A 24,880-nucleotide genomic window follows, 5' to 3' on the forward strand; every position below is an offset into this window, starting at 1 on the left:
AGGTGGTGGCTTGTTGCTAGTAGAGGAGGCTACTTTCCTGCTGTATGATTATTCCTTGTCTCCCAGTACAGTCCGTAATTTTTTTTAATGGCTGTGGTACAATTAGTGAAGTACAAGGGACAGGGCTGGACAGGGAACTGCTGTTATGGATGATGGTCGAGTGGACAGTTTATTAATTGTTCAGCCATACAGAATTGCTGGACTAAATCTGAGCAGAGTTTTTCAGGAATATCTTCAGCCTGGTCCTTCCCAGTGCAGGCCCTCTGAGGACTTAGTGGAGAGGGCAGGTGAAGTGTTTTGATTTTACTCTGAGCTCTGGAGAGGTGATTTGGAAACACAGCTGTAGCAAAGCAGTGCTGATCCTCCAAACTTGATTTCTGTTGAGGGCTTGCATGTACTGCAGGGAGGCAGGCCTGGCACAGTACTGCTGTAATCACACAATGTTCCTAGTGCATGGTGGTTTTAAATATTCACAGTAAATGTCTTCCACTAATACCGCTGAGGTGCTTGCTTTCTCTGTTACAGTTTGGAGGCATCTAAATGCATTTAATGGTTTTTCCACCAACAGTTTCTCCTTAAAGAGAGTATTTCCTGCTTCCTACGTTCTCCACGATCCTACAGGATTTTGTCGTTAAAAAAAAAAAATCCTACAGAAACAGCTAAATATTTGGAGATTCATATATCTTCTGTCTACTCTGAGAAAAATACCAGAGAGTATAATTTCTGTTGCTGTATGAAGTCAGTGCAATACCGGTTACTGTAACTTTCTCCTGATTTTTGAGAAAAAGTGGTGCCAAATTGAATTTAAGATGGTAGCTCTGGATTCACACATACACACACACACACACACACCCTGCCCCAAAGAGGCAAGGGCTTGTGGATCTACTATGGTCTTTAGAAAATGAACACCTCAAAACTTACTTGAGGGGTTGAGAGGCTGGACTTTGTGCAGAGCGTATCCTGTAAAATACGGATTTAACTGGGAAGGAGGAACAATGGATGGTCAGCCTACAATGGAGCAGATTTTTCTTCTGGTTAACTACCTGCTTCTCAATACAAGGTCATCTTTAAAATGACTCGTAAGTTGCCTTGCCACTAGTTATGGGAGATAAGCATTAGGATATAAATGAAAAAAAATAACTTTGGAAGTTAATTTTCTAAAATCAGTAAGACATTGTGCAGCACCATAGATAAACCCCTTAAGCTTAAGAAAAATAATTCACATCCAGCAAATGCTGCTTTTATTGCATGTTACAGATTTATGGGTGCCAGCCACCATAGCAGGGTCTGACTGGAGGATCCTGCTGAGAATGCCAAGCTCAAGTGAAGGTTTCCAATTAGTCTTTTATTAATTCCTGGGTTACAGCCTGAGCTGGGTGCCTCCGGCGAGGGACCCCTACCCCAGTCACCTCTCAGTTACACCCATGCCACCACCACCCAGCCCCCAGGTCCAATAACATAAGTGTTGTCAGTGGTCTCCTGATTCCTTACTGGGTTTGGCTGTCGCTGGGCTGGCCGCCTTCTGGTTCCTGCATTCTCTTGGAAATGTCTCCTTGGTCCTGAACTTCTTCGCTCTGCTTGGATCTGCTGGATTCAGGGAGTTCTTTGTTGGCAGCATTACTTGTATCAAAAAGCTTACGCTTGGGCGGCTCTTGCAGCCTAAGGCTTTAGCTGCTAAATGCAAAGCTGCTAATGGTAAAGGAGACTGTTCAGGGAAAATATAGTTAACCATACGTCTTCTAGAACATTGATGATATTTCTTTAGGTTACTCCTTAAAACAATTGATTGTTTGTCAACTAGAAACAGCTGTATTTTAGAGCTGGAGGAAAACAGGGATGTCACTTATGTGTTAAAAGGCCTAAGTAATCTTAACTTGCTTTTGCTATGAAATTCTGTCTTTCTAAAAAAAGTATAAGTCTAGAAGTTCTGCTCTATCTGATAATATTTTCAGTAATAAGGAAGTTGCAGTAACTGTTTTTTCCTGTAGTTCTACCATTTTAGATTACGTGCCTTGATTGCATTAAAGCTGAGGGTCAGGCATCAGACCGATAATGCCCAGGCCGCTGCAGGGCTCAAGGGTTGCAGTGCTGCTTTAGCAAAGCTTAGTCACTAGAACTTTGCAAATGGACAGGGTCTAGCATGCAAGTAAATTGCATCTAAGTTTATATGGAATTGATTTCTTTTTTACTGTTTGGATTGGTAAGCAGTTTTAATACAGCATGAAGTATCAGCGCTGGATTATTGGCAAGATTTTCACTTGATATGTGAACAGACCTCATACAAAGTTACCGTGATGCATGTTCTGTTTTACCCTTGTGCAGTCTCTGAAGCTTGAAGCATATCTGAGAACAATTTGTTATCATGGTTAAAAAAAAACAGGTACTTTTTCAAAAGCAGGCCTTTATATCAAGGAAGTTTTTTAGTTGATGCTAGTTTGAGGCTCAAAGCAAGGCTACTAATTGCCACTAAAAGCTGGGCAAGACACTGTGCAGACCAAGTTTTGCCGGGTGCATGCCAGGGAGGAGGTACAGCTTTCAAGGATGAGGTGGGAACAAAGATTACAAAAAATACAGCCTCTGCAGAGGTGAGCTGGAACTTTGTCACCACGCAGGTAAATCTTGCTTGTAGGCTGCAGCCAGGGAGTAGGTCAAGTCACTCCTCCGAAGAACGGGTTCTGCAACCAAAAGGCTATGATTCTGCTGCTTGCAGAACTGGGCACCACCTGCGTATCCCTTCAGCTTCTTCCTTTTTATTCCTACGGCAGCAGCTGCTGCTTCAAATCCTAGCTCCAAAAGCACAATGCAGACACACAACCTCAAAGTGGAGAGAGATTGTTCCCTGCAAGAGTTTTGTTGCTCAGGACAATGCAGTGCACAGGTTTTGCTAGCTGAGGGTTTGCCAGACCTGGTTTCCTGCCTCTGACAGAGCTGGGAACTGTTGGATAATTAAATATATCGTCTACCCTGATGTGCTCTCTGTAAAAGGAATGTAACGTTACTCTAGGTCACAAGGGATCCTGCACTGAAGTCCTGCAGTTAAAATATCCAGCTATGAAAATGACTGTATAATACATAGTCTTTCTTCCAACCTGTATTTCAGATCTAACTTCCTTCCCTGCTGAAATTTCTCAGAAAAAGTTACAGTCAACACATCTTTCATAAGAGTTGGAAGTGGGAGGTGCCTTGTCTGCAAAGCCATTTTCACAAAATAATTCCTGCCCTGAAGCTGACAGATATATCTCCAGCAAGTTAGTAATGTATGTCAATAAAAACAAAATTGAGAGTACTGACATTTTTCTATGTTGCTGTTACAAGCCCAAAAAATATGTTGAGTTGTCAGTCCAACAAGTTTTTTTCATGTTGAGCAGATCTACATCTAGAACTTGTTTGGCATGACCCACAAAATGCATAAATCTCATCTGCTGCCACATGTTAACCCAGCTGCCAAGTGCTCTAGTACACATGACATCCAGCAGCAGCTGGAAATACTGAGCACAACTGGGTGCCCCTGCATTAATGGCATCACCCCACTCTGCATCCCGCAGCACTGAGGATGCCTGCGGTGGGACAGGAAAGGAGCCTCTGCTGTACCAGCACCACAGCAAAGCCCAGCCCCTGCCTCGCTTTCACCCACCCAAGCAGCCGGAGTATGATTAAACCAAGTTGCACGTCTGTAAGTTATGTTTGTATAACAGGCTTGTGATGAAATACTGTTGCCTGTGCCTTTGCTTCTTCCTGCTAAGCCAGGAATGTGTTTTTCCAGCTGTGTCACAACATGAGATTTCAGAGTGCTCTTGCACGAAGTTTTGCAGCTGTCTGCTGCTCTCTGATCTTTTCACCTCCCCACCAAGGTTTCTTTTTTTGGCATTTCACGTGATTGCCCCAGTCTTGACTCAGCAGTTTCCTGCAGCAGCATTTAATGGTTTGGTTTCCTACTACCACCTCCTCCAGAAACCCAACAGCTCAGAAACACTGCCATCTGCTCAGAGCAGTAGCAAACCACAGCTTTCACGTGTTTTAGATAATAAGCTATTTTTTTCAAAAACAGCACAGCAGAGCTATAGGCAGTCATCCCTTTTCCACCACTGAGCAGGCAAGCATACACAGCTGAAGCACTGCAGATGTCACGCTATACTGACAATGTATGGTCTTTGTTATGGTGTCTGGATCACAGCAAATCCTTATTCCCCAGGCTGCAAACTAGGGCTGCACGAAAAGGAAAACTTTGGCGAATACCTGTAACTCTCAGTTGCTGGCACAGTCCCAAGAAGGTCCCTGTGATTCATCCCCCTCTGCCAAGTGAATCCGTGACCTCTCCAGCTAGCGTTAATCTCTCCCTCTTTCCATCCTTCATGTGTGAAATGGTACCAAATCCTCTTGGAAAGGAATAATTGGTTCTGCTGTAATCTTGCCCCTGGAAAACATACAGAAAATACTCTGTTTTTTAAAAAAGACATCTAAAAGAATGAATAAAAATACATTAGAACAAAGTAGTGATTACTGCATGTCCTAGGTATTATCTCTTTCTTTTTATCACTGTACTCTTCTGCACCAGAGATCAGGAATATTAGTGCTTCATTAAACACTTAAACTTTTCTTCTGATCACACACATTCACCAATTTTTACAAGTCCCAGGGTGAAGAGAAGTTTGATTACAGATATATCTAACCAGTCAAAACTGCTAAAGGATTCACAAAGGATTACCTATATGCTAGACAGCAAAGATATGGTGTGAACAAACATCACAGAACAGCCTATACATTTGAAATTAGGCATGAATTTATATTCCTTGATGAACCAAAATTTTAAAAAGAAATCATAAGGTGTTGCATATTTGTTCTCAGTATGTGTAAATATCTTCCTAAAATTAATAACATCAGACTAAGTATACCACACAGTAAAAATGTAATGCCTACAGAAACATTACAGTCCTCATTTTCACATCCAGCAATAAACAAAAGGAATGTCTTAGAAAACAGGATCAATTTGTCATCCATCAGTGACTCCCAAAATCATGGCAAATGCAAAATCATTTATCTGTAGTAAGCAAAAAGGTAAGGCATTTTCTTTGCATCCTGGTAACAATCATTCACACTTCCATCGTTAAAGGAAAACAGCTGATTATATGAGTTTGATCTTATGTTACTGAAGTCTGATAAATAGGATACAGTGGGTATTTGTTAGAGCTTGAATCCTACAAGTACTGAATATAATAGCTTTCCATAGAATTTAAGGGGAATCGGACAACATCTGACCCCCAGCCACTTAAATTTTTTTTTTTCCCTAAGGAAAGCTGGAGGAATTGTTAAACAAGAGAGGAATGGAGTTTCATCTTGCTCCCTCCAGGGCTACAAACAGGAGATAGGCTTTGGGAACTGCCCAAAAAATCTGTTTAGGGAGAATAGTGCCAAAACCAAGCTTCTGTCATTTGGCTGGGCAAGAGCAGACTATCACTGTGCTAATACAAGAGCACATTGTTTTTAACAGCCTTTTAACCCATTCAGATGGCTGGAGCAGGTGGGCTTCCTGGGCAGACTTCATCCTGTACATGAATGCGAGGCACCGGTACCAACTCCCTGCAGGTAGAATTTCACCCTCTGGTTTCCCCAAGGCTCCAGGCAAGGACAGAAATCCTTTGGGCAGCCTTTGTGGCTGCCTTATTGCTGCCCGCATTGTCGCTAGGGTCAACCTTGATATACACGTCACTGGCACATCAGTCTCTCCTGTGATATTCTGTGACAATAAAAATAAACCACCAGTTCACAGTCTCTGAATTTATACAACTTCATCTTTCTGCTAAACTACTCCTATAGCCAGTTTGGCATTGACTCAACTGAAAGCAGGATTAGCCTATGTATCGGTTTTCCATAGCTTCTAGGAACTGTCCTCTCATTTATCTTGACTGACACAGCATGGAAGAAGCAAGCCTCTGAATAAAAAGTGCACCTGCTAAGATTATGTTTAAAAGATATAATACCACGAAGTGCCCGCGGAAGGAGACACAGGGAGGGCAAAGCCAGCAGGTACAAACAAAATCAAGAGAATAATCTGTATTCTGATATTAATCATTATTATTTCTGGTGCAAAACAATGTCTTTTTCATTACACTAAATTATATAAACTATACTGTACTTTTAATCCCACACCAGTTGCTACATTTATTCTGTGTTATTAAACAGATTTGTTTGTTATGATAGCTACCATTTGATTTCTTTTTGAGCTTCAGTAAATTGGCATAAAGGAAACAACATAATCAGTCTTCTGTTTATGTCTGCAGAACATCTAGTCATTTTACAGTCTATTTCCCATGGGCAAGCAAGACATCAAAATATTCAGGGTCCTTCACTGAGAGCAAGGGGGTGTTTGAACATACCGATGTTTACACAAAAAGGTACGTGTCCTGAAGTAAATGTTCCAGCTGATACAAAAGGTGACGTTCCACCACACACACTGCCTGGAACATACCAATCATTTGCTCCTCCTCTGAATAATTAAAGCCTAATTCAATGTTTCTCTCCAAACAGTCAAATCCTCTTAATGTAATTGGTCCTAATTTCCTGAGAGATCACTTTTTCAAAACAGGACTTTGCACTAAACCGGTGAAGCCTGAGGAAATGTAAAAGCCGCAGCAGCAGGACTCTCCCCAGCCTCTGAAATGCCCCATTCTTTGCAGTGGAGCTGAGAAAGACGGAAGACTTGCTGCTTTCAGAATTTGTGGTTTTGTCTGTGCTGCTGTTACTGGATACTCCCACGCAGCCTACAGCAAGTGCTGGCTCAGTTATTAAATATAAAGTTTATTTCTTCAGACAAATTTTCAGTAAATGAAACCCAAAGGCTAAATAAAAAAGTTATTCTAAGTATTTTGAAAGTATTGAATTTCGATATTCACATGCAATGATGCTTAGACAAATGCATGTGCTGGTATGTAATATGCATGATAAGACAATTCTAGGTGCAGTTGTTACCGAAATCTCGGAATAATGAACTTATCAACACCAATGTGAGGCAGATAAGCAGACACTTCTTTATTAACGGCTGGGTGCGCAAGTGAGTCCTCTCACGATCAACGCACACCAAGTTTCAAAATCATACACCTTATATAGGACTTACTCATACATATTCATTAAGTATTCATAGTATTTCCCAAAAATCATTAACATACTCCCCTCCCATATCCGATTCTGCACAGTAAAGGTTAGAAAGGTCTAGAAATGGGTCTGGGGTATTATTCAGGTAGGCAGTACATGAGTGGTCACGATAGCCACTGCCGGAATTACCTTTTACCTACATTCACTGTTTCTTGGCAGGTAACTACGAGTTGCTTCATTCGACTCTCCCCAGTTCCCATTAATTCTACATTTTGACATCTCCTAGGTTACATGTAGATACTGTATCCAATCATGCATTCAATCACAAAACTGTTATCTAAGTTCTAAACATTCCTACTAGGTGATTCTGACCCTTGGTACGGGCTGTACAGAGGATTTCATAGTAGCTGTCAGTTGCTATGCAAACACAAATTCCACTAAAGTATTTCTTATAACTCTATATTCCTAATCAAATGTGGTTAATTAATTCTAACTAATAGCAGGTATGTAACACAGTTATTAAGCACAAGAAGAAATGCAAAGAAGCGGCGAATGTGTCTGACCACGCAAGTGTTTGCGCGTGGAACCCCCATGTGTATGATGCACTGGTTTCTGTGGTGGTCCTGACTCACCAGGTTTGGTTTAGTGATACTTTTTGGAAAAGTACTGTATTGCAAGTATACAGCTGAGAGTATTCAACTGACATTTAATCACAAACGGCATTATTTCAACTTCCTCAAGACTTTATAACTGCTTTCCTAGCAACACTGTCTATGCTCCCACTGTCTCGCTCTATCAGGTCAATGTGTTCTACTGTCTTCCTCAAGAGCTTTCACTTTCTTCCCCCATGATTGGGCATGTCTCTTAGTGCCTGAGTGTTCAAAATACTATTTGCAGTTCTCCCACGGCATCAGAAATGGGAGCATGTTACTCCAGGACAGCCCTTCCTCCCCAAGTCTAGAGTGCTGGTCTCCTCGGGCAGCTGAGCACCTGCCTGCCATTTGTCTTGCTGTCCCCCAGCCCCAATGTCTTCTTCTATCTCCCCTTTCTTTGCCAAGCCAACCTATCTCCCCACCCTGTGCCCCCAGTCAATACTCCACAGGCTGCAATACAACACCCATCCTTCCAGTCTCAGATCCACCAGGCTTCTTGTCCACTCGGGTCTTCTCCCCCCCTGCACGCCGCTGGCTCTTTTCTCCCCCGTTCGCACCCAGCAGCTGTTATCCCCCCTATTCCTTCTGCGCCCTATTCCACACTGATCCACCACCACTGCAGAGGCCCTGGTCCCACCGCAGAGCTGTTACCGGCAGGCTGCTGCCTGGCCGGGGGCACAGCCTGGGGGCACCGCTGCCCGGCCCCGGGCATGGGGGGATGCTAGGGGTGGCTGGGCCAGGTCGGGCGCAGTGCGACCCGGGACAGGGCCGTTCCCTCAGGACAGGACCGGCCCCTCAGGTCAGGGCCATTCCCTCAGGTCAGGGCCATTCCCTCAGGACAGCGCCAGTCCCCCAGGACAGGGCCTGCCCAGCTCCTGACCCGGCACGGCAGCGCGCTGCCAATCCTGAGGTAATATAGACCCTTTTTTTTAATCGTAAACAGCGAAAGTACCTTAATTCTTTATTTTTTTTTTCAACGACAGGCCCTATATTAAACTTCTGGGAAGGCGCACCTCCCCTCAGCTCTCCCGGCCGCCAGCAGCCCCCGCGGGGCTAGCCCAGACTGCCCGCAGACTCCCCCGGCGGCAGCGCAGGCCCGGGGCCGCCCCCACGAGCCGGCTGGGCCCGCCCGAGGCGGCGGGCGGCGAGCGCCCCGTCCGCGAGCCATCGAATCGAGAGGCGCGGCGCGGCGATTGGCGCGCGCGGGCGGCCCCGCCCCTCCCGTCACATGACCGGTGGCCAGGGCCCCGCCGAGCCAGCTCGCCCCCGCCGCTCGCTGCCCGCCGCCGCCCGCCGCCGGCAGGATGGGGCCGCGCTCCCCCTCCGCTGCCTTCTCCGCTCTCCTCTTCCTGCTGCTGCTCGGCAGCTCCGGTGAGCGGGGCGGCGGCCGCCCCCGGGGCTGTGGGAGGTAGGGGGTGGGGGGGGGCAGGTGTCCCCGCGGGCGCGGGCCGCCCCTCCCGCTCCGTCGCACATGTGACGCGGTGGCGGGGGGGCTATGGGCCCGGCACGGGCCCGGCGGCGCCTCAGCTCAGCGGCGACTCCCCGGGGTCGGTCCTGCAGTGGGGACTGGGCCGCCTCACGCCGCGCTGTCACCCCCGGGGGGCAGCGGGGGCCGGGGTGCGCCACGGCGGCCTGGCGGGGCCCTGTTGTTGGGGAGGCCGGGCCGAGCCGCGAGCCGGGCGGCGGACGCGTGTGTTTGACCGGCGGGGCCTGGTGGTGTTTCACCGGGGGTGGCCTGGCCAGCCGGGAGCCGCGGGGGCCGGCCCTCAGCGCTGCACCGCAAAACGGGCGGTGGGGGAACGCCTCTGTCCGAGTGTCAGCGAGTTACGTATCCCACAGCGATAGAAACCTTCCCAAAAATGTCAGGGGGATGTAACGATCCCTCCTTTGGGGCCAGAAATGGAGGATACACGGTGAGGGCACCCCAGGCTCATTCCTTAGAGGCCGACTAGAACTGTACCATGGTGAAACAAATAGGAAGGCTCTGGCCCACAAGCAGCACTTCGTTCAAGGGTTGTGTTCATGCTCTTCGCTTTGTCATCATAAAGCTGACGTTCTAGTTATAATGCTATTTAGAAGCCTAGCTATTCTTTCAGTGTATGGCAAATTGAATTCAGTCCTGAAATAATTTTCTGCTTTGTAATGAGGTCCTCTTGAGTGGTTCTAGAAAATAAAGTGAAAGCAGTGTCTCAATAGCTAATGATCATACCTTCTAGGTTTTCTCCAGTCCTATGCAGTGGAAGTAGATATAAAGGATGCCTCTAATGCTACGTGCCTGTATGCAAGATGGATGATGAGTTTCTTCATAAAATACGAAACAAACAGTAGTGATTATGTAAGTATTTGGAGTCAACTTTTGTTGACAACTGTATTTTGTCCTGTGTACAAGTTTTAAGTATGCTCTTTTACTTGGTGTTTGGGTCTTTTACCTAAGGTGTTTGGGGTTTTACTACTTTTTTTTTTCAAGTTTGTTATTAAGTTTATTCCTACATATTCTTTTTAAAACAAAGCAAAAGTTCTCAATTAATAGTACAAATAACTGAAAGTGCCCTGTTGCACTTACTTAAATGGTATACCTGTCAAACTTGATGGGTTTTGTGTATCAGTGTAGTAATGTTCTTAGCCCAAATAGTGAATGTAAATTGCAGCTCAGCATGGTCGAGGCTTACAGCTCAGTTAGATTTGTACTTTTGTCTTGAATGTGATATGATTCTTTTCTAAGTCAGGTGTCAGGGAGACTTTTTCATAATTTTGTAGAATAACCTAAAATAATCTCACTGATCTTGTGCGAGCTTCTAACTCCAGCAGGTTTATAATGTTGTCATGGGGAAGGACTGCTATCTGTGAAAACATTTCAAGTTATTTTTTTTTTCCTAGAAAAACACAACCTTGAATTTGTCATCCAGTGTGACACACAATGGAAGCGTCTGTGGCAATGACACACATGCCGCACTTCTGGCAGTACAGTTTGGCGAAGGTCACTCTTGGAGCATTAACTTTACAAAAACCAATGAAACTTACCAGGGGGACTTCATCACGTTTACCTACAACACCAATGATACTGCTGTATTTCCTGATGCTAAAAGAAAAGGTAATGTGCAATGCAGAATACTAGTTATAAAGCAGTTATGGCCACAAGCTTTAGTTTTTGTATACCTGACTTTGGTTGACTTTCAAAGTTAGGACTAATTTATATAATGTCTTTTGTGCTATGTACAGCCTATTGTTAATCATACCTGCCTACTGGATAAGAATGCAGACTGGTTGGCTTCACTGAATGTATAATTTCTTTAAGTGGAGTGAAAGGGGAGGATTAACTGAACAGCACTGATCAGTGAGGTGCTGCTAGTAGACCACAGGCATATGGAAGATTCATTTTAGTTTGCACGATGTGACCTTTCACCCAGCAAAGCAATACAGCGTTAGGCATTCCATGTACTAATACTTATTAATAATAGGAAAATTTTTTTCCTTAAATAAAAACTTAAGTAAAAGGGGTCATGTTTATAATGGCTTGTCTGGTTCTGGAAGCTTGATTACTTCTCTGCACTACTTAGCACTTCAGGTCAGGACACACAGGTAAAACAATCAAGAAAGGTTAGGATTGTTAAACTTAATTATCTCTTTATCTTTGTCTTAGGGAATTATATAAAACAGAACACTACCTATAAATGTTCTTGTAGTTCATAAGGTATTAAAATAGTTGTACTTTTTTGCAGGACCAGTTACTATTGTTGTAAAGGATACTATGAGTCCAGTTCAATTGAATAATGTCTTCGTGTGTCATAGTATTGAGTCTTTTGAAGCAGAAAACGTAACGCAGATTTTCTGGAATGTTACCGTGCAGGCTTTTATTCAGAATGGCACAATCGGTGAAAAAGGTGAGCATTTTGATTTGTGAATGAACTTTTTTATATCACATCCTAGTGCAGGGGGCAAAGTGCCATAGTAAAAAAACTACCAGTTCCAAGATGTGCTGTGTTGAATCGTATTCATGTAAATATCCTTTAGTATGTCTTTCCTTGTTCCTGGAAAAGTAGATTAGTACAACAGATTTAGTAGTATATAGTAATAGAGATTGTTCCCATGCCAAGGTGGTAATCTAGTGTATTCCAGTAATTGGGGTATTAAAAATAAGCACTTCAGAGCTGCTGTTGCTGTGAGCTTCAAGGTTTTTAACTGACTGCCTTCCATTTTCAGTGGTAGCCTTTGCTTTTTCATTTAAATAGTCCAGAGCCTGTTGTCTCACCTCACAGCTCAACTGCTCAAAAGAGATGAGCATGTTACTTTTCTACAAATGGTGTAATAGGGCTGCTGACTTTGTCTATGGCAAATACATATCATACTTTTATGACTACTTAGCTGTCTTTGTCTGTGTGTTTCACCTCTGTGTTCAGAGGTAAGTAGTACTGCATATACTACATGGATTTGAAACGGTGGGCATTACAGAATTTCTGAGAATAACTGATAGCTGTAAATTGTTTGGAATACTGTGCCATAGCGTTAAGTTTGAGACTTCTGACTTGGTGATTAGCAGACTCCCAGGGAGCCTGGATTTCAGCAGAGGAATTGGTGTCTGTATTGAACTGACCTCTGAGTTGTAAGACTTTAATAAAATCTCAGCACTGAAATGGTGGTTAAAATATCTTTTCAGAGTCTAGATGTCCTGCTGATACACCTACTTCTGCACCTACTGTTCCACCTACTGTTGCCAATGTAACTACTGCATCTACCACCACTTTGTCACCTGCTCCAACCACTGCTCCCAAACCTGTGGAGAATCCAGACACAGGAAACTATTCTCTTAAAAGTGGAAATAAAACTTGTCTTCTGGCTACTGTGGGTCTGCAGCTGAATGTTTCCCATGACAAGGTACTTCTCTTCTTCTGTTTTACAAGAGTAGAAAGGTTGTTGTAGTTATTTGGTATGAAGTCAGAGTGCAGGGTATTTGCTTTGTACGCTGCTGGCTGTCCAGAACTGCTTTAAGTATTGTACATAGCACCTCTCTGACATCAGAATAGTTTTGTGGTGTAATATTTAGCTTCAAAACCTGATGTGGATTCAGCATAACTTGTTACTGGGAGTACCTCTAGCATCATTGGAAGCCTGGAACTTTCTTTGCTCTTAAAGGCTGTTGGTCCCTGCAGATCCTGTCTTTCCCCACAGAGGGAGCCGAAGGTAGCCTGTTGTGTTAAGTCAACAAAACAAAACTTCACTGGGCAATCTGTGTGCTTCAGTATTACCAGCATGTAAACTTAAGTAGCCTTGGTTCAGTAGTAGCCAGGCTCAGTCTTCCTGCTGTAATCTTCATGACAAGCTCTTCTAGCCTAAGACTGCTGCGGACTGAAACTCTGTATTCCTAATGGCAGCTGAACATCTTTGATATATGTCTGTATTTCAGCCTGTCCTGATCAACGTCAATCCAAAGACAACTAGCGCAGATGGTACATGTGGTAACACAACGGCGATGCTGAAATTGAATGATGGAAATAGCACATTGATTAGTTTTACATTTGTTGTTGTAAGTAACTTCTTTTAGTTTCAACCAAGTTTCTACTTTAACAGCACTGCATGATTGCTCATAGTAAAATCCTTCTGTCACTTGCTGGTGGTAGGCTGTTCCCATGTAGGATGTGGAACTGGCTAGCAGGCCACCTCAGGGCAAACAGAGAATTGGGTTAAAGTAGAACATGTAAGACTGTGTTACCCTTTGTAAAGCACGTGTTCTTAAAGTTAAAAATGCAGAATTGCACACTGACAGTTGGTTCTTGCTTCTTAAACAGAAAAATACAAGTGCAGGTGTACCAAAATTTTATCTGAAAGAGGTGAATGTTACGCTGCTCAACCGTCTGAATGGTTCTGGTAAGAAATAGTATCTATCTTAACACAAGCATAAGCTTTTACTCAATGTCTGTACTTATCAAATACTCCATCCCCGCCCCCCCAATGCTATTAATGCTTACTGTTACTTCCTACTTTAAGTCTTTGAAATTAGGGAAAAAAGTAATAAGCAGAAAAGGCCATAAGAGTTACTTTAAATAGCAGTGTGGGTTCATTCTCTTTTCCTGAAAATTCTGTTAATGGGGTCCCTATAAATTAAGAGGGTTTCCTTATAACTGTTTTCAGTAACATAATTTTTGAGGTGTGAAATACAGTTGTACCAACTCTGGAGCTTTTTGTTTTTCTTAAACCAGCTATTGTCTTTTTGACTGAAGATGCTGCTCTATCTTCCAACCGTTTCTACTTAACTCTCACTGGGAAAAGAGACCAGTCCTTCAAAAACTAAAAAAACCCCAACAAACAAACCCCCCAGAAAAACAAACAAACAAAAAACCCCAAACAAAGAAAGCCCTATGCTTTTGACTTGGAAAAAAGTATGCTGTAAGTTGCTTGTCATGGCTGCTGCAGTTAAAAGGCTACTAAAGCTAAAGTCCTTGTAACTCTGTGATGTTGGGATGAGTGGAGCTACAAGGAAAGCCTAATGTCATGTCTACATGAAGCATAGGTTACTGCTAAGTACTGTGTAACTTCAGGGCATGACTTCTGGTTAAACAGATAAATCACACTTCAGACTACCTGGTTTTTCAGAGCAGTCAGTGATGAAAGAAAAGTTGGCCCCTCTAGATTCAGCTCTTTAGTCTTATGATTGTATTAGCAACTCTCTTGCATTCAAAGCGGGCATGCAAGTTTCCTTATTTTTTTTTTCCTCCTTTCTTTAGTCATTTCAAGTGCAGATAACAACAATTTCAGCAAGTGGGATGCTTTCCTTGGTAGTTCTTACATGTGCCGGAAAGAGCAAACTCTTGAAATTAGTGATGATATTCAAATACATACTTTTAATCTATGGATTCAGCCATTCCTTGTGAAGGCAAATAAGTTCTCTACAGGTAAGAGTTCTTCTTTTTTTTTTCTTAATTCTTGCAATGCTAGCAAAATTCTTACGTGCTGAAAAGCATCAGTGTTGGGCACAAGCACTTTATTTTTGAAGCTCTTGTTCCATTGTTTTTTGTTTTGTTTTTTAACACATGGAATGAAGAGAAGTTCAGAGACTGACTTTAAAGTTAAGGAAAGCTTTGTTTTCACTTCAAAAAATGTCTGCTAGGTATGCTGATTCTCCTTCATAAAACTTGAAGGAGCTAGAGACACTGAAAAGGAACATAATAAGCATTACCTTGCAGAATAAATTAGAAGTTATCTAATACCATTTTGACATACAGCTTATTGTAGCTCAAATGTATAAGAAAATGGGACAAAACTTCAGCAGAAGTGTACTTTGGTAATACAGTTAGATGGCTTGTTTCTTTTTTCCTGACAGTCAAAGGAACAGGAGTGTTGGGCGGGGGGGGGGGAGGCATGAACTGGCCAAGCTTCCTTCAGAAGCAGTCTTGAATATCCAGAAGTAAAGAAAGATTCTAAAAATGTTTGTTTGCTGCATTGTCCTGGCCTTCTCTGGGGAAAACTGGAATAGCTTAAATGACCCCTCTCTTAATCTTTAGTGTAACCTGGTCTTTGTACTTACCGATAATACTTTTAGCAGTCTTACCAGACTAGGCTAATCTGCAGGCAAGTAGATCGGGTGCAGGTTTTGAAACAGCTTTTTGTAGGCAGAGAGAAGTCCCCAAATGTATGCAGGGTAAACGGTGTTTATCACAATACATTCTAAAGAGTTAGGGTCCCATTTAACTGTGGTGTTCAATTTGCAGCTAGCTTCCTTCTAATTATAGCCTATTCTTGTTACCAAATCTAGGTCACTTTATTTTTAATGAATAAAAGCACCAGACTTGCCTTAAATATGAAATAGATAAGCCTTGTTCTGTCTTAAAAGCAGAATGCCTGCTCCTTTGTCTAGTACAGATCTTGCACACCTGAAAATTTGTACACCATTAGCTTATTCTAGTTTATCAAATGTTCCAAGTGATTATAATGCTTAATATGTGCTAGACTTACACATGAGACCTCTGCAGTTCTTTCTCTCTTAAAGATGTAATAAAACTTGATTTTTGAACACCCTGGTACTAAGGGAAACAGATTTTTATAGCACACTTGGCAAGTATTCTGTCTTTATTTATTCCTTGTTGCAACCTTTTTCTCATCTACAGCCCAGGAGTGTTCGCTGGATGATGACAGCATTCTAATCCCAATTGTAGTTGGTGCTGCACTTGCTGGCTTGATAGCCATTATAGTGGTTGCTTATGTAATTGGCAGAAGAAAAAGCTATGCTGGATATCAAACTTTGTGAATCTAAATGTGATTCCTGTTCTGATTTCACTTTAAACAAAGCAAGTGCAAGTTCTGAAGTCCCCAAAAGACGCAATACCTAGGAGTAATTACTAGCCGCAGGTAATTGGAGTTGAGAAACAAAGAGAGAATGTTTATCTCAAATGAAGCAGCGCTACGTTTTTAGTTTTCCTGCTCTGAGAAGACAACGTGGGTTTCATAGCTGTTTTGAAGATGTCAAATACTGGATAAATTGCTAGGCTAAGGATTTTATCTTGCAAAAACCCTTAAGTGTTAAGGAATTATTTCTGCATTTTAAAAATCATAGCCTGAAACAAGAACACATTCTAAACTGATGTGCATTGGGCAACTCCCAGAATAGCACAGAATTTGTACTTGCTTCTCTCCTCTGCGTTCCTTAGTTGTTGTCATAATTGTGGGTTAAGCTGGCAGTGTTAGTCACTATGTTGACTTGTATAGTATTTAACAAGGATTGTACAATGCCCAGTAACAACTTTGTTTTTCATAGAATTGAACTTCAGGCTGGTGATTAAATGAGCTTTTGAAGTGGCAGCAGTAAGTTACTTAGCTTTGACAGAGTTTGAGTAGTTTACTCCTGCCTCAGTGTCGTTTCAGAAATCATTCATATACCCTGACTGTACAAACAAAATGGGTAACCTGTACTTGCCAAATGGTAGATACAGAGGAAGACTTCAGTGCCGTTTTCAAATGCTTTCAAAAAAAGAATTTACTGTTAGGCACTGAATTCTTCATTGCTTACTATACCTTGGCAATCATCTAAAATACTCAACTGAGGTAGTGTTCTGCTAAATTAATGCAAGCTTTTTTGCTGGCATCAGTTTAAAGGGAATAACCTTTCTAAATATTCCAGAACTTTAAAGTGCACTTAACTTTATATCCTACTCTGCACAGAACTAGTCTGTCTTGTTGCTTTGAATGACCATTGTTTAAAAAAATGCTTTTGTTTAATGAGCCAGTATCTGTTGTTGCAGCTTGAGCTGTCTTTAAATCTTCCATCTTGGATGGTTCTCTGCTGATCAAAATTCACATTATAACTGCCTGCCATTCTGAATGATTAATGTACTTTATGTTTGATTGTTTGCTGTGTAGCATTTATTAATGTTAAGAATGCAAAAGCCAAATGAGTCTGAGATGGACCCATAACACCTGTTTTTCCTTGCTGTATGGAAAGGATAACTAGCTTAAGTGCAGTGCGACCGGACTGTTCTTAAACTGCAGCTCTGTAGAGACTTAACCTTTGCTGCACTACTTTTTTCTGGCCTCCTTGTGCTGTAATACATAGTTTTTACTGCATGGAAAAAAAAAAAAGTCTTTTAGACTTTTAGGTAAGTGTGGCTTTTTTTGCATATGTCATAACATGAGCTGCCTAAACTAGTTATTTAATGAACATAACATTGTTTCCCCCTTTTAGAATGAGTTTACTCTGCATCAAAGCTGGTTTAGTGTTTTATTAGTGTTTTCTAGGGTTGTAGAGATGTCTGTGGCATGTTTGTATACAAATCATAAAATACTTTCAGTAATTTTTTTTGTAAAAACAGTTTTCTCTTGACACTAGCCAAGGAAGCAAGTATGGGTGGATAATGCTTACTATAGCTTGTAGTCTACAGCTTGAATTTTGCATCAGTTACTGAAATTCATTTTAATGAAAGTTGGGAACTACTTTAAGTTTAATCCTGAAACAGGCTTCAAGACTTACCATTTTAATTAAACAAAAATAAAAAAAAATGGATCTAACGACTTTGGTATTACTGTAGCTCAAATGCAGAAGTTCAGATAAATTTTTAGCACTTCTGTGACTGATGTTCAGTGGCACCAGTTACACTTGCATTTCTGTTAAGGAGTAGTTACCATGCTGGATTCATCTGACCATGCAAAGTTTTGCTGTGCAGTTTCTAAGTGACAATATAGAAGATAAGTGCAAACTGTTCCCAAAATTCAACAGTACTGGAAGTATCTTTGGAAAAACCTGCTACTTAATCTTCATTTACAAGTATATTGGCTAAGAGATTAAAGTACTCCTAGACTGATGTGCAGATAACTGGTTTAAAAAAAACCAAACAATAATCTCAAGTTTCACCTGATTGCCTGTTGTTATAAAACCACTAGTTTACCTGTATGTATTGCACCGTAGGGAACTGTCAACCTGTTCAATATGTGCTCTAAATAATAAAGATTGTTCTATTTCTTAAGGAAACCTGTTCACATTTTTTTTTAACTAATTTGAAAACAGACATCTTGTACTGTCTTTTTTTTTTTAAAAAAAATAAGCTAAATGAGTAAGGTCAACTTTGAATCAGTCTATATCTGAGATCCTGTTACACAGCTGGTGAAGGCACTCCTCAAAGAGTCCTCTGTCTTAATGCTTTGTTTTGTAGCATATTGTGAATTGTGCTTGGGTACAATCCACTAGCAGAAGACAGCTTGGGAACTAATGGAGACACTGTACATCTGGTTCATCATTAGAAATTTGCTTGTAAAGGTTTTTGTCAGTTGTAGTTCCCTCCAGACCAGGTGTTTTTGATTGATTTTGCTAGTCATTTGAAATGGGTGTACAGCTGTGAACGGTTCAGTGTCTTCTAGCAGTTATCTTGGAAAAAGAAATACGTCTCTACATTCAACAGAAGTGTTTAGGGAGTCTTCTGGGAATTGGTTAGTAGCTTCATCCTTTATGGTAGAAGCTCTGATGCTGTCTGTGCTGCCAGTTCTTCTGGTAACAGTACTACTATATACTACTTGTCTGTATCGAGAGGCACTGCTCTTCCCTTTACCATACCTCTTCCTGTGAACTCTGGTCATAGGACAAGAGGAAAAAGATGCAGTCTAATCAGATATCATCTTCTTGAGTCTAGCCTGAGCTGCTTATATAATCACTGTTAAAGCTCCCTTCTTATCTGCTACACAAAGTCAAAGTAACGTTAGCACCTTGCTGAAGTGTCAGCTGAAGCTTTTTTAATGTGAAGAAACACACAAATATTTTTGTAGGCTCTTCTTAAAGAGTTCAACAGTGGGGTTCCTAAGGATGTAAATCTGTCTAAAGTAAAATTAAACTACAATGGGATTGCAGGCATCAAATTCTGTCAAATTGTTAGTACAAGTCAGTCTGTAAGAGTGTGACAAAACTTTGAACAAGCAGGAGTTGCTGTTGTCCTGTAGTAAGTGTAAAGACTGGGGGGGGGGGTGTTTATGTCAAAGCATTACTGTTTTTACTGTAATTGTCTTGTTTGTCTGTCTATATTGTTGGCTGTTCTGGAGACTTGCAATATCTAGACACTGGAAGACTGGACTTTGTGGTGTACAGTAATGTTAAATCTACAGTAATAGGCAGAGACGTGCTTTTCCAGAAAGTGCATCCTGGAGCTGTGAGTCTGTTAGTTACGATGTTTGGGAAGGGGAGCTATTGCTATTGTATTTTGGGGAGGGGAAAGAGGGGTCAGGGTTTTGCGGATGACTGAATGATGCCCTGCTGGGGAAAGGCATAACTTTTAAGCAATTGGAGGGAGATCATAGTGTTAAATACTTCTACTTAAATACATTTCTATTTCAGACTTGCCCTTTTTCTGTTCAGCTGAAGATTGCAGCCCAGAGGTAGACAACTTCATTGTACCCGTAGCAGTAGGAGCAGCTTTGGGAAGATGATTTGTCCTAGTGCTTGCTGTGTTGGTTACAAGAAATGCTGTAATATTGGGTAGGAATAGTTTTAAAATGAGCAAGTTTAAGTCTGTTTTTTAAAAAATTGGACTCAAAGGGCTGCTTGTTTGCTGAGTCAGGCAAAAGTTTGTTAAAAACAAGCCTGGTTAAGCAAATGATGCAGAGTGTGTTGTCATAGGTTCAAACATAAACTAACAACTTTGACTATGAACTAGAACATATTCTGTTGATGAATTAATTCCAGTTCTTCTAAAATACTACACTTTAAATTTCAGAATAGTAAAGAGGTGCAGTGGCATTATGTGAGTGAAAATAGTTTCGTTCTGTTTTGTGAAATTAGCATTAACTTGTGTGCACTTGTGGATGTTGAGTGTTAATGTATATGATCTATCCTAGACTGTGGTTTGTTTTGATTACTGTTGACTGTGCCTTATATACAGTTTACTAAATATTAAAATTATGCTCTAAGATACCAAGATTTCTGATCTTGTAGCGTAAAGATGCCATGCTAGTACTCCTCAAAAGAAGCTTTTCCAGCCAATGAACACCTTTTTTAAAATCTATTTATTTTAAATTTACCACAGTGTTCTCTATTGTATAGCACGTACCAATAAAAAAAATAATGGGGCTATCAGTTGCATCTCATGATTGGAATTAAAAGGAAAGCTAGCTTTTATACTGAGGCTACAAATGCTGGGGGCCAAGATTGTTTTTTAATTTTGAATGGAGACGCATTCAACCAAATAACATTGACAAAGCTATTCCTCCTGGCCTGAGCGTGGAGTCTGCTTGTCATGATGTACCGCTACGAGGTTCTGCATGTGAAGACACTTCTCTGAGGCATCTAACCATTGTACAGTAACAGCGCATGCATAGATGCGTGCAGCAACGGCAGCAAACTGGAGAGAGGTAAAGGATGAAATGTCCCTGGTGTGAAACTAAACCTTTTTTATCCTGGGAATTCCTTGTAACAGTGAAGCAGTGTGATGTGTTTTGCAGCAATCTCCTTCCTTTGAAGAAGAGAAAGGGCATTTGTCACTGCCTGCTGGGCACCTTTCATCCTGAGCAGATTCGATCCTGTTTAGTGTTAATGACCCATTATCCAGCATGCAGTAGTTAAATTGTGTATGTTGATCTTTGGTGAACAAAGATGATTAAACATCAAATGCAGTTATCTTTTTAAGATGTTTAAATGCCTTTTCAGTAGTCAGAATAGTTTGAAATAGCTCGTTGTATAAGGTCTGTATTTCCTTTCCTCTTGTCTTTTCCTCCCAAGTGTTACTCTGCGTGGCAGTAGGTGCCTTCAGATTGTGGGTGCCAAACCGTGTGGTGTTGTCTTTCCCCTTGGCTGAAGGTTTTGTATAGCCTTCGGGGGGGGGGGGGGGGTGTACTGGGCTGTAGAGAGCTAAATTGAGCTAGTAAATTCTCCCTAACTAAGGCTGACAGAGGCTGATGTGGTTTAAATACTTGTTAATAGCTGCTAACTTTTGCTAAAGCATTGGATTGTGTGCATGACCCTTACTCCGCTCTAATATAAACTAAAGCAAAAAGTTTTATAAGGAGCTCTGCTTTATTAAAGGCATGTAAGTCAAGCACCCTTACCGTGCTGAAGCAGTACACAGACGCTGTGTCATATCTTGCTAAACATCTTGTCTCAGCACCACACCAGTGGAGCTCTGCCCTCTCTACAGATGAGAAGAATGCCAAGCCCTGCCTCTGTGTCAGAGTTTGAAGTCAGGTCCCAGTGTGGCTTGCTAATCCTTGCATGTTTGTATCAGCAAGGAGTTCTTTGTGTTTTACAACCTGTGCATCTAAAACCACTGCAGCATTACAGCTGTCTCTTTTTCTCCTATGTTGATTTCAGTAAGGTCTGCATAGTTGTCAGCTGAAACTGATAACCCTTCCCTTGTGTTTTTGGGTGGGCAGCTTTATTTTCAATCAAGAGAGAGCCTTTCAGTGTTTTCCGTTTGGTGCTTTCAGCATATGTCTCTTGTAGTGTTGAGTAGGTTTCTGCTTTGGTTTGCTGTCTGTTACTTTGTACCTAGAACCTAGAGAAGTGCTGGTGACCAGGGTTTGGGAAGTCACTTGGAAAAGTAGTAATATATGGTCTGTCTGCCTGTGCTGCTACACTTCTGTAACTGAGCTGTGAGCAGCAAATGCCTGTTCAGGCTGCTGTTGTGTCCTCAGTTCCTGATCAGTGGACTGCTCGCTAGAGGAAGATGGAATTAAACATACAAATTGGAAGTAGTGCGTTACCGATACAAGTGATGTGTGTGCTATATATGTCTATCTTTCTATCAGTTCTTCACTCAATTCTGATTTTACTGTAGATGCATTATTGTATCCAGTACAGCATAAGTTCTCAAAAATGTCTGTTTGCTCCTTGCTTGCTTTGGTTTCTAATGCTGGATTTCCTTTACTAATTTATTCTCCCTTGCTTTTTTTTTTGTTTTTCTTCTTTCTGCAGCTGAAGAGTGCTTTGCTGATTCTGACCTGAACTTTCTTATTCCCATCGCAGTGGGCATGGCACTTGGCTTCCTTATCATTCTTGTCTTTATATCTTATATCATTGGAAGAAGAAAAAGTCGTACTGGCTATCAGTCTGTATAATCTCTTAATTCTATCTCTGTTGCCACCTTCCCTGCTTTTCTCCTTTTCCCAGATTCCCTGATTTGCCCCTTTGAAAATAAGAAAAATTAATTAATAGTTTCTTTATTAAAAAAACCAACAAAAAACTACTTAATGACAGAACAATGTGCCATAAGTCTGAAGATGAGTTGCAGAATTACTTGAAACTACTGTACGATTTTGAAGGAAGTGTTCTGAGGACCATAGAATTGAGTAGGGTTGATGCGTGTCCACATGAGAAATGTGTGCTTGACTAAAGAAAAAATCTGTGAAACTTTTTATTTCTGTTTCATCTTTTTACACGAGAAAACTTCTAGTTGCATACAGCTTATCTTGGATACTGCTGAAGCCAGAACCATAATTAAAGGTGTGAATGCTATGTCAGAAGGGACTTGTACATGCTATGGGAAAATGAATACCAAGCTCTTAACAGACTTCTGTGGGGAACTTGGCATGTGGCTGTCGTCTTTTTTTCATTAGCAGCTTGTTCTTATGAATTGGTCTGAATTTCCTCTTCCTTCTGAATGTAAAGGTAGTACCTGATCTCTTTAATACTAACGTAGTATGAGAAGAACATCTGATTCTTCTAGCAAATTAATTCATTTAACATCAGTATGGAGAAGTTGACTGCTAACAGATGTTAAATAGCCTTGCAAAAGCACGATGTCTTTACTGTCTTCATTCACCAAGTTAAGGCTCAGTCCTGGAGAACTTCCACTAAGAAAAGCCAACAGTCCACTGAAGGAAATGTGTCCTGTGCTATTTTCTTGACTGTGTTTTCCCTCTTGTTCTGAGCTCAACTGTGGAATGAGGGCGGGAGGCTGGAATTTCGCTGGCTGCCATTTGTCTCAGCTTTGGTTGTGTGCGCATAAAGGAGCTACACAGCGAGTTGCTACTCAGCCACGTGAGGCTTAAAGACCGCCTAAGAACACAGATTGTTCAGAGATCCCTGCCGTTCCTTTGTCCAGCTTTCATGGGCTGACAGGGAGCACCGAAAAGCTGTCATCTAGGCATGCAAGTGGAGATAGAAACCCAGTCTGTTTTGATAGGATTAATCTGCTTTTAATCTAATTATTGCTCTCTCTCAAACAACAGTTGAATAGGGTAAGAGCACGAAATTTCTGGCATGAGGAATGCTGATCGTAAAGCAGAAACTAATATTTATCTATATGTAGTGAAGAAAGTGACTTCCAAAGGAGTAAGAGCACCTGGCTTGTTTGAAGATGCTTTCTTTGTTGTTAATGCCATACCTTTTGCAATTCGAAGTTCCCTATCTAAACTGTACCAAAACAGAAGCTAGTTGTTTGTGGTTGTGTGCTGCTTCATTCCCATCAGGTTCATGTTGGTAGGGTGAAAGAAGCCTCTTGCTCTTCCAGCCTCTTCGGTCCATCTTGGTAAAAGCCTTCTGCAGCTAGTAAACCCTGCGTTCCGGCTGAGGGATGGCTCAAGAGCTGCCAGGTCTGCAGAGGGCTACTGATGGACATGGAGTTACTGTCCTCTGCAGCAGGTGTTTACGAAAGCTGCTGTAATATTTAATCTTTGTGCATTGAGCCTGTATCTATGTTGTAGGGAAAGCACCTTCAATAATTCACATACACAAAGGAGATGGTCAACACTGATGTTTAAGTAACTCACAATAGCTATATATGCAGGGAAGGGAGATTGCTAAAGAGTTAGTTTTGATGTTTGAGAAATACCTGTATGTTCAGTTATTCTTGTCCTCACTGTGACCAAAGACAAGCTTTACCTGAATCTGACAGAACTGATTTTTGTACCACAAATGGCCTCTTGAACCAAGTTGTCTACTTCTAGGAGTGTAACTTAATGCTGCTGAGTCTGACTTTGTGCTCTGGTTCTGGTTGTCTTGGTCTTTTGTGTTGTACCTTTGCTCTCGCATTACTTGCTCTCCCAGCCGGAGTGGAAGATGGAGAATTTTTTTGAGACTGGCAGCTTCTCAGTAACAAGCACGTGCTTGTTAGTGTGCTGCTTTTCTCTGCTGCCAGCAGATGGATTCCATCTACGGTTTCATGCTCAGATTGCAGATCAAAGTATTTTGCATCACTTTTGCTAGGTTATTTTAGTAAATTGTGGTAATTTCCTAGATCCACACATATGTAGATATATTTTATATATACATATAAAGTAATATTTTGGGCTTCAATAGAAGTCAAAAATTGAACCGGCACTTTAAGGTTGTTGTAGCATGAAGTGGTGTATACAATTCTCCAGGTATTGAAATGACTGTACAAATATGCTGAAAGTAGAATATGTGTATGGAAAATAAACTACAGTGTTTATAAAGCTTTGTTTTAGTGTAAGTAGACATGCATGCCATTTCTGAGAGCTTTTCCAACGGGATTGTCAGCGTGCCTGGATCTGGATGTTGGTGGGAAAAAGGAAACTTCTGCTTCTAAGCTGTTCATGCAGTTATATCTGAATTAGTTTATCTATCTTTGTTGATTGGATCAAAGCGTGGGTCCGGCATCTGTTAAGGGACTGGCTGCTTTATGCATCCTTCCACTAGGCAGGTAGGGAATAGCAGTAAGCAAAGTTTTGTCCTGTTGCAAGCTGGAGAGCTGTTAATTCCATGGCCTGAAGCATGA

At 41.6% G+C, this 24,880-nt stretch overlaps 1 protein-coding gene across 2 annotated transcripts; it reads left to right on the forward strand.

The window, feature by feature from the left end:
- Positions 1-8,976: 8,976 nt before the first annotated feature.
- Positions 8,977-24,578, forward strand: LAMP2 (lysosomal associated membrane protein 2). Of its 2 annotated transcripts, none has more exons than XM_037408055.1 (9): positions 8,977-9,113; positions 9,959-10,077; positions 10,620-10,833; positions 11,462-11,623; positions 12,397-12,614; positions 13,144-13,263; positions 13,526-13,604; positions 14,462-14,629; positions 22,117-24,578. In XM_037408055.1, the coding sequence occupies exons 1-9, from the start codon at positions 9,047-9,049 to the stop codon at positions 22,257-22,259; spliced, it is 1,290 nt and encodes a 429-aa protein (XP_037263952.1). In that variant the 5' UTR covers positions 8,977-9,046; the 3' UTR covers positions 22,260-24,578. The 2 variants fall into 2 exon arrangements, with proteins under 2 accessions (XP_037263952.1, XP_037263953.1); XM_037408056.1 differs by lacking the exon at positions 22,117-24,578 and adding an exon at positions 15,842-18,232 and having other exon boundaries at positions 8,979-9,113.
- Positions 24,579-24,880: the final 302 nt, after the last annotated feature.

Source organism: Falco rusticolus, chromosome 14, assembly GCF_015220075.1.
Source record: "Falco rusticolus isolate bFalRus1 chromosome 14, bFalRus1.pri, whole genome shotgun sequence".
NCBI classification, from domain to species: Eukaryota; Metazoa; Chordata; class Aves; order Falconiformes; family Falconidae; genus Falco; species Falco rusticolus.

Excerpts from the sequence above, each read along its gene's own strand:
- LAMP2 (XM_037408055.1), top strand. The coding sequence starts at position 9,047 with ATGGGGCCGCGCTCCCCCTCCGCTGCCTTCTCCGCTCTCCTCTTCCTG. Across the intron at positions 9,114-9,958 it reads GCTGCTGCTCGGCAGCTCCG|GTTTTCTCCAGTCCTATGCA; the intron begins GTGAGCGGGGCG and ends CATACCTTCTAG. Across the intron at positions 11,624-12,396 it reads TGGCACAATCGGTGAAAAAG|AGTCTAGATGTCCTGCTGAT; the intron begins GTGAGCATTTTG and ends ATATCTTTTCAG.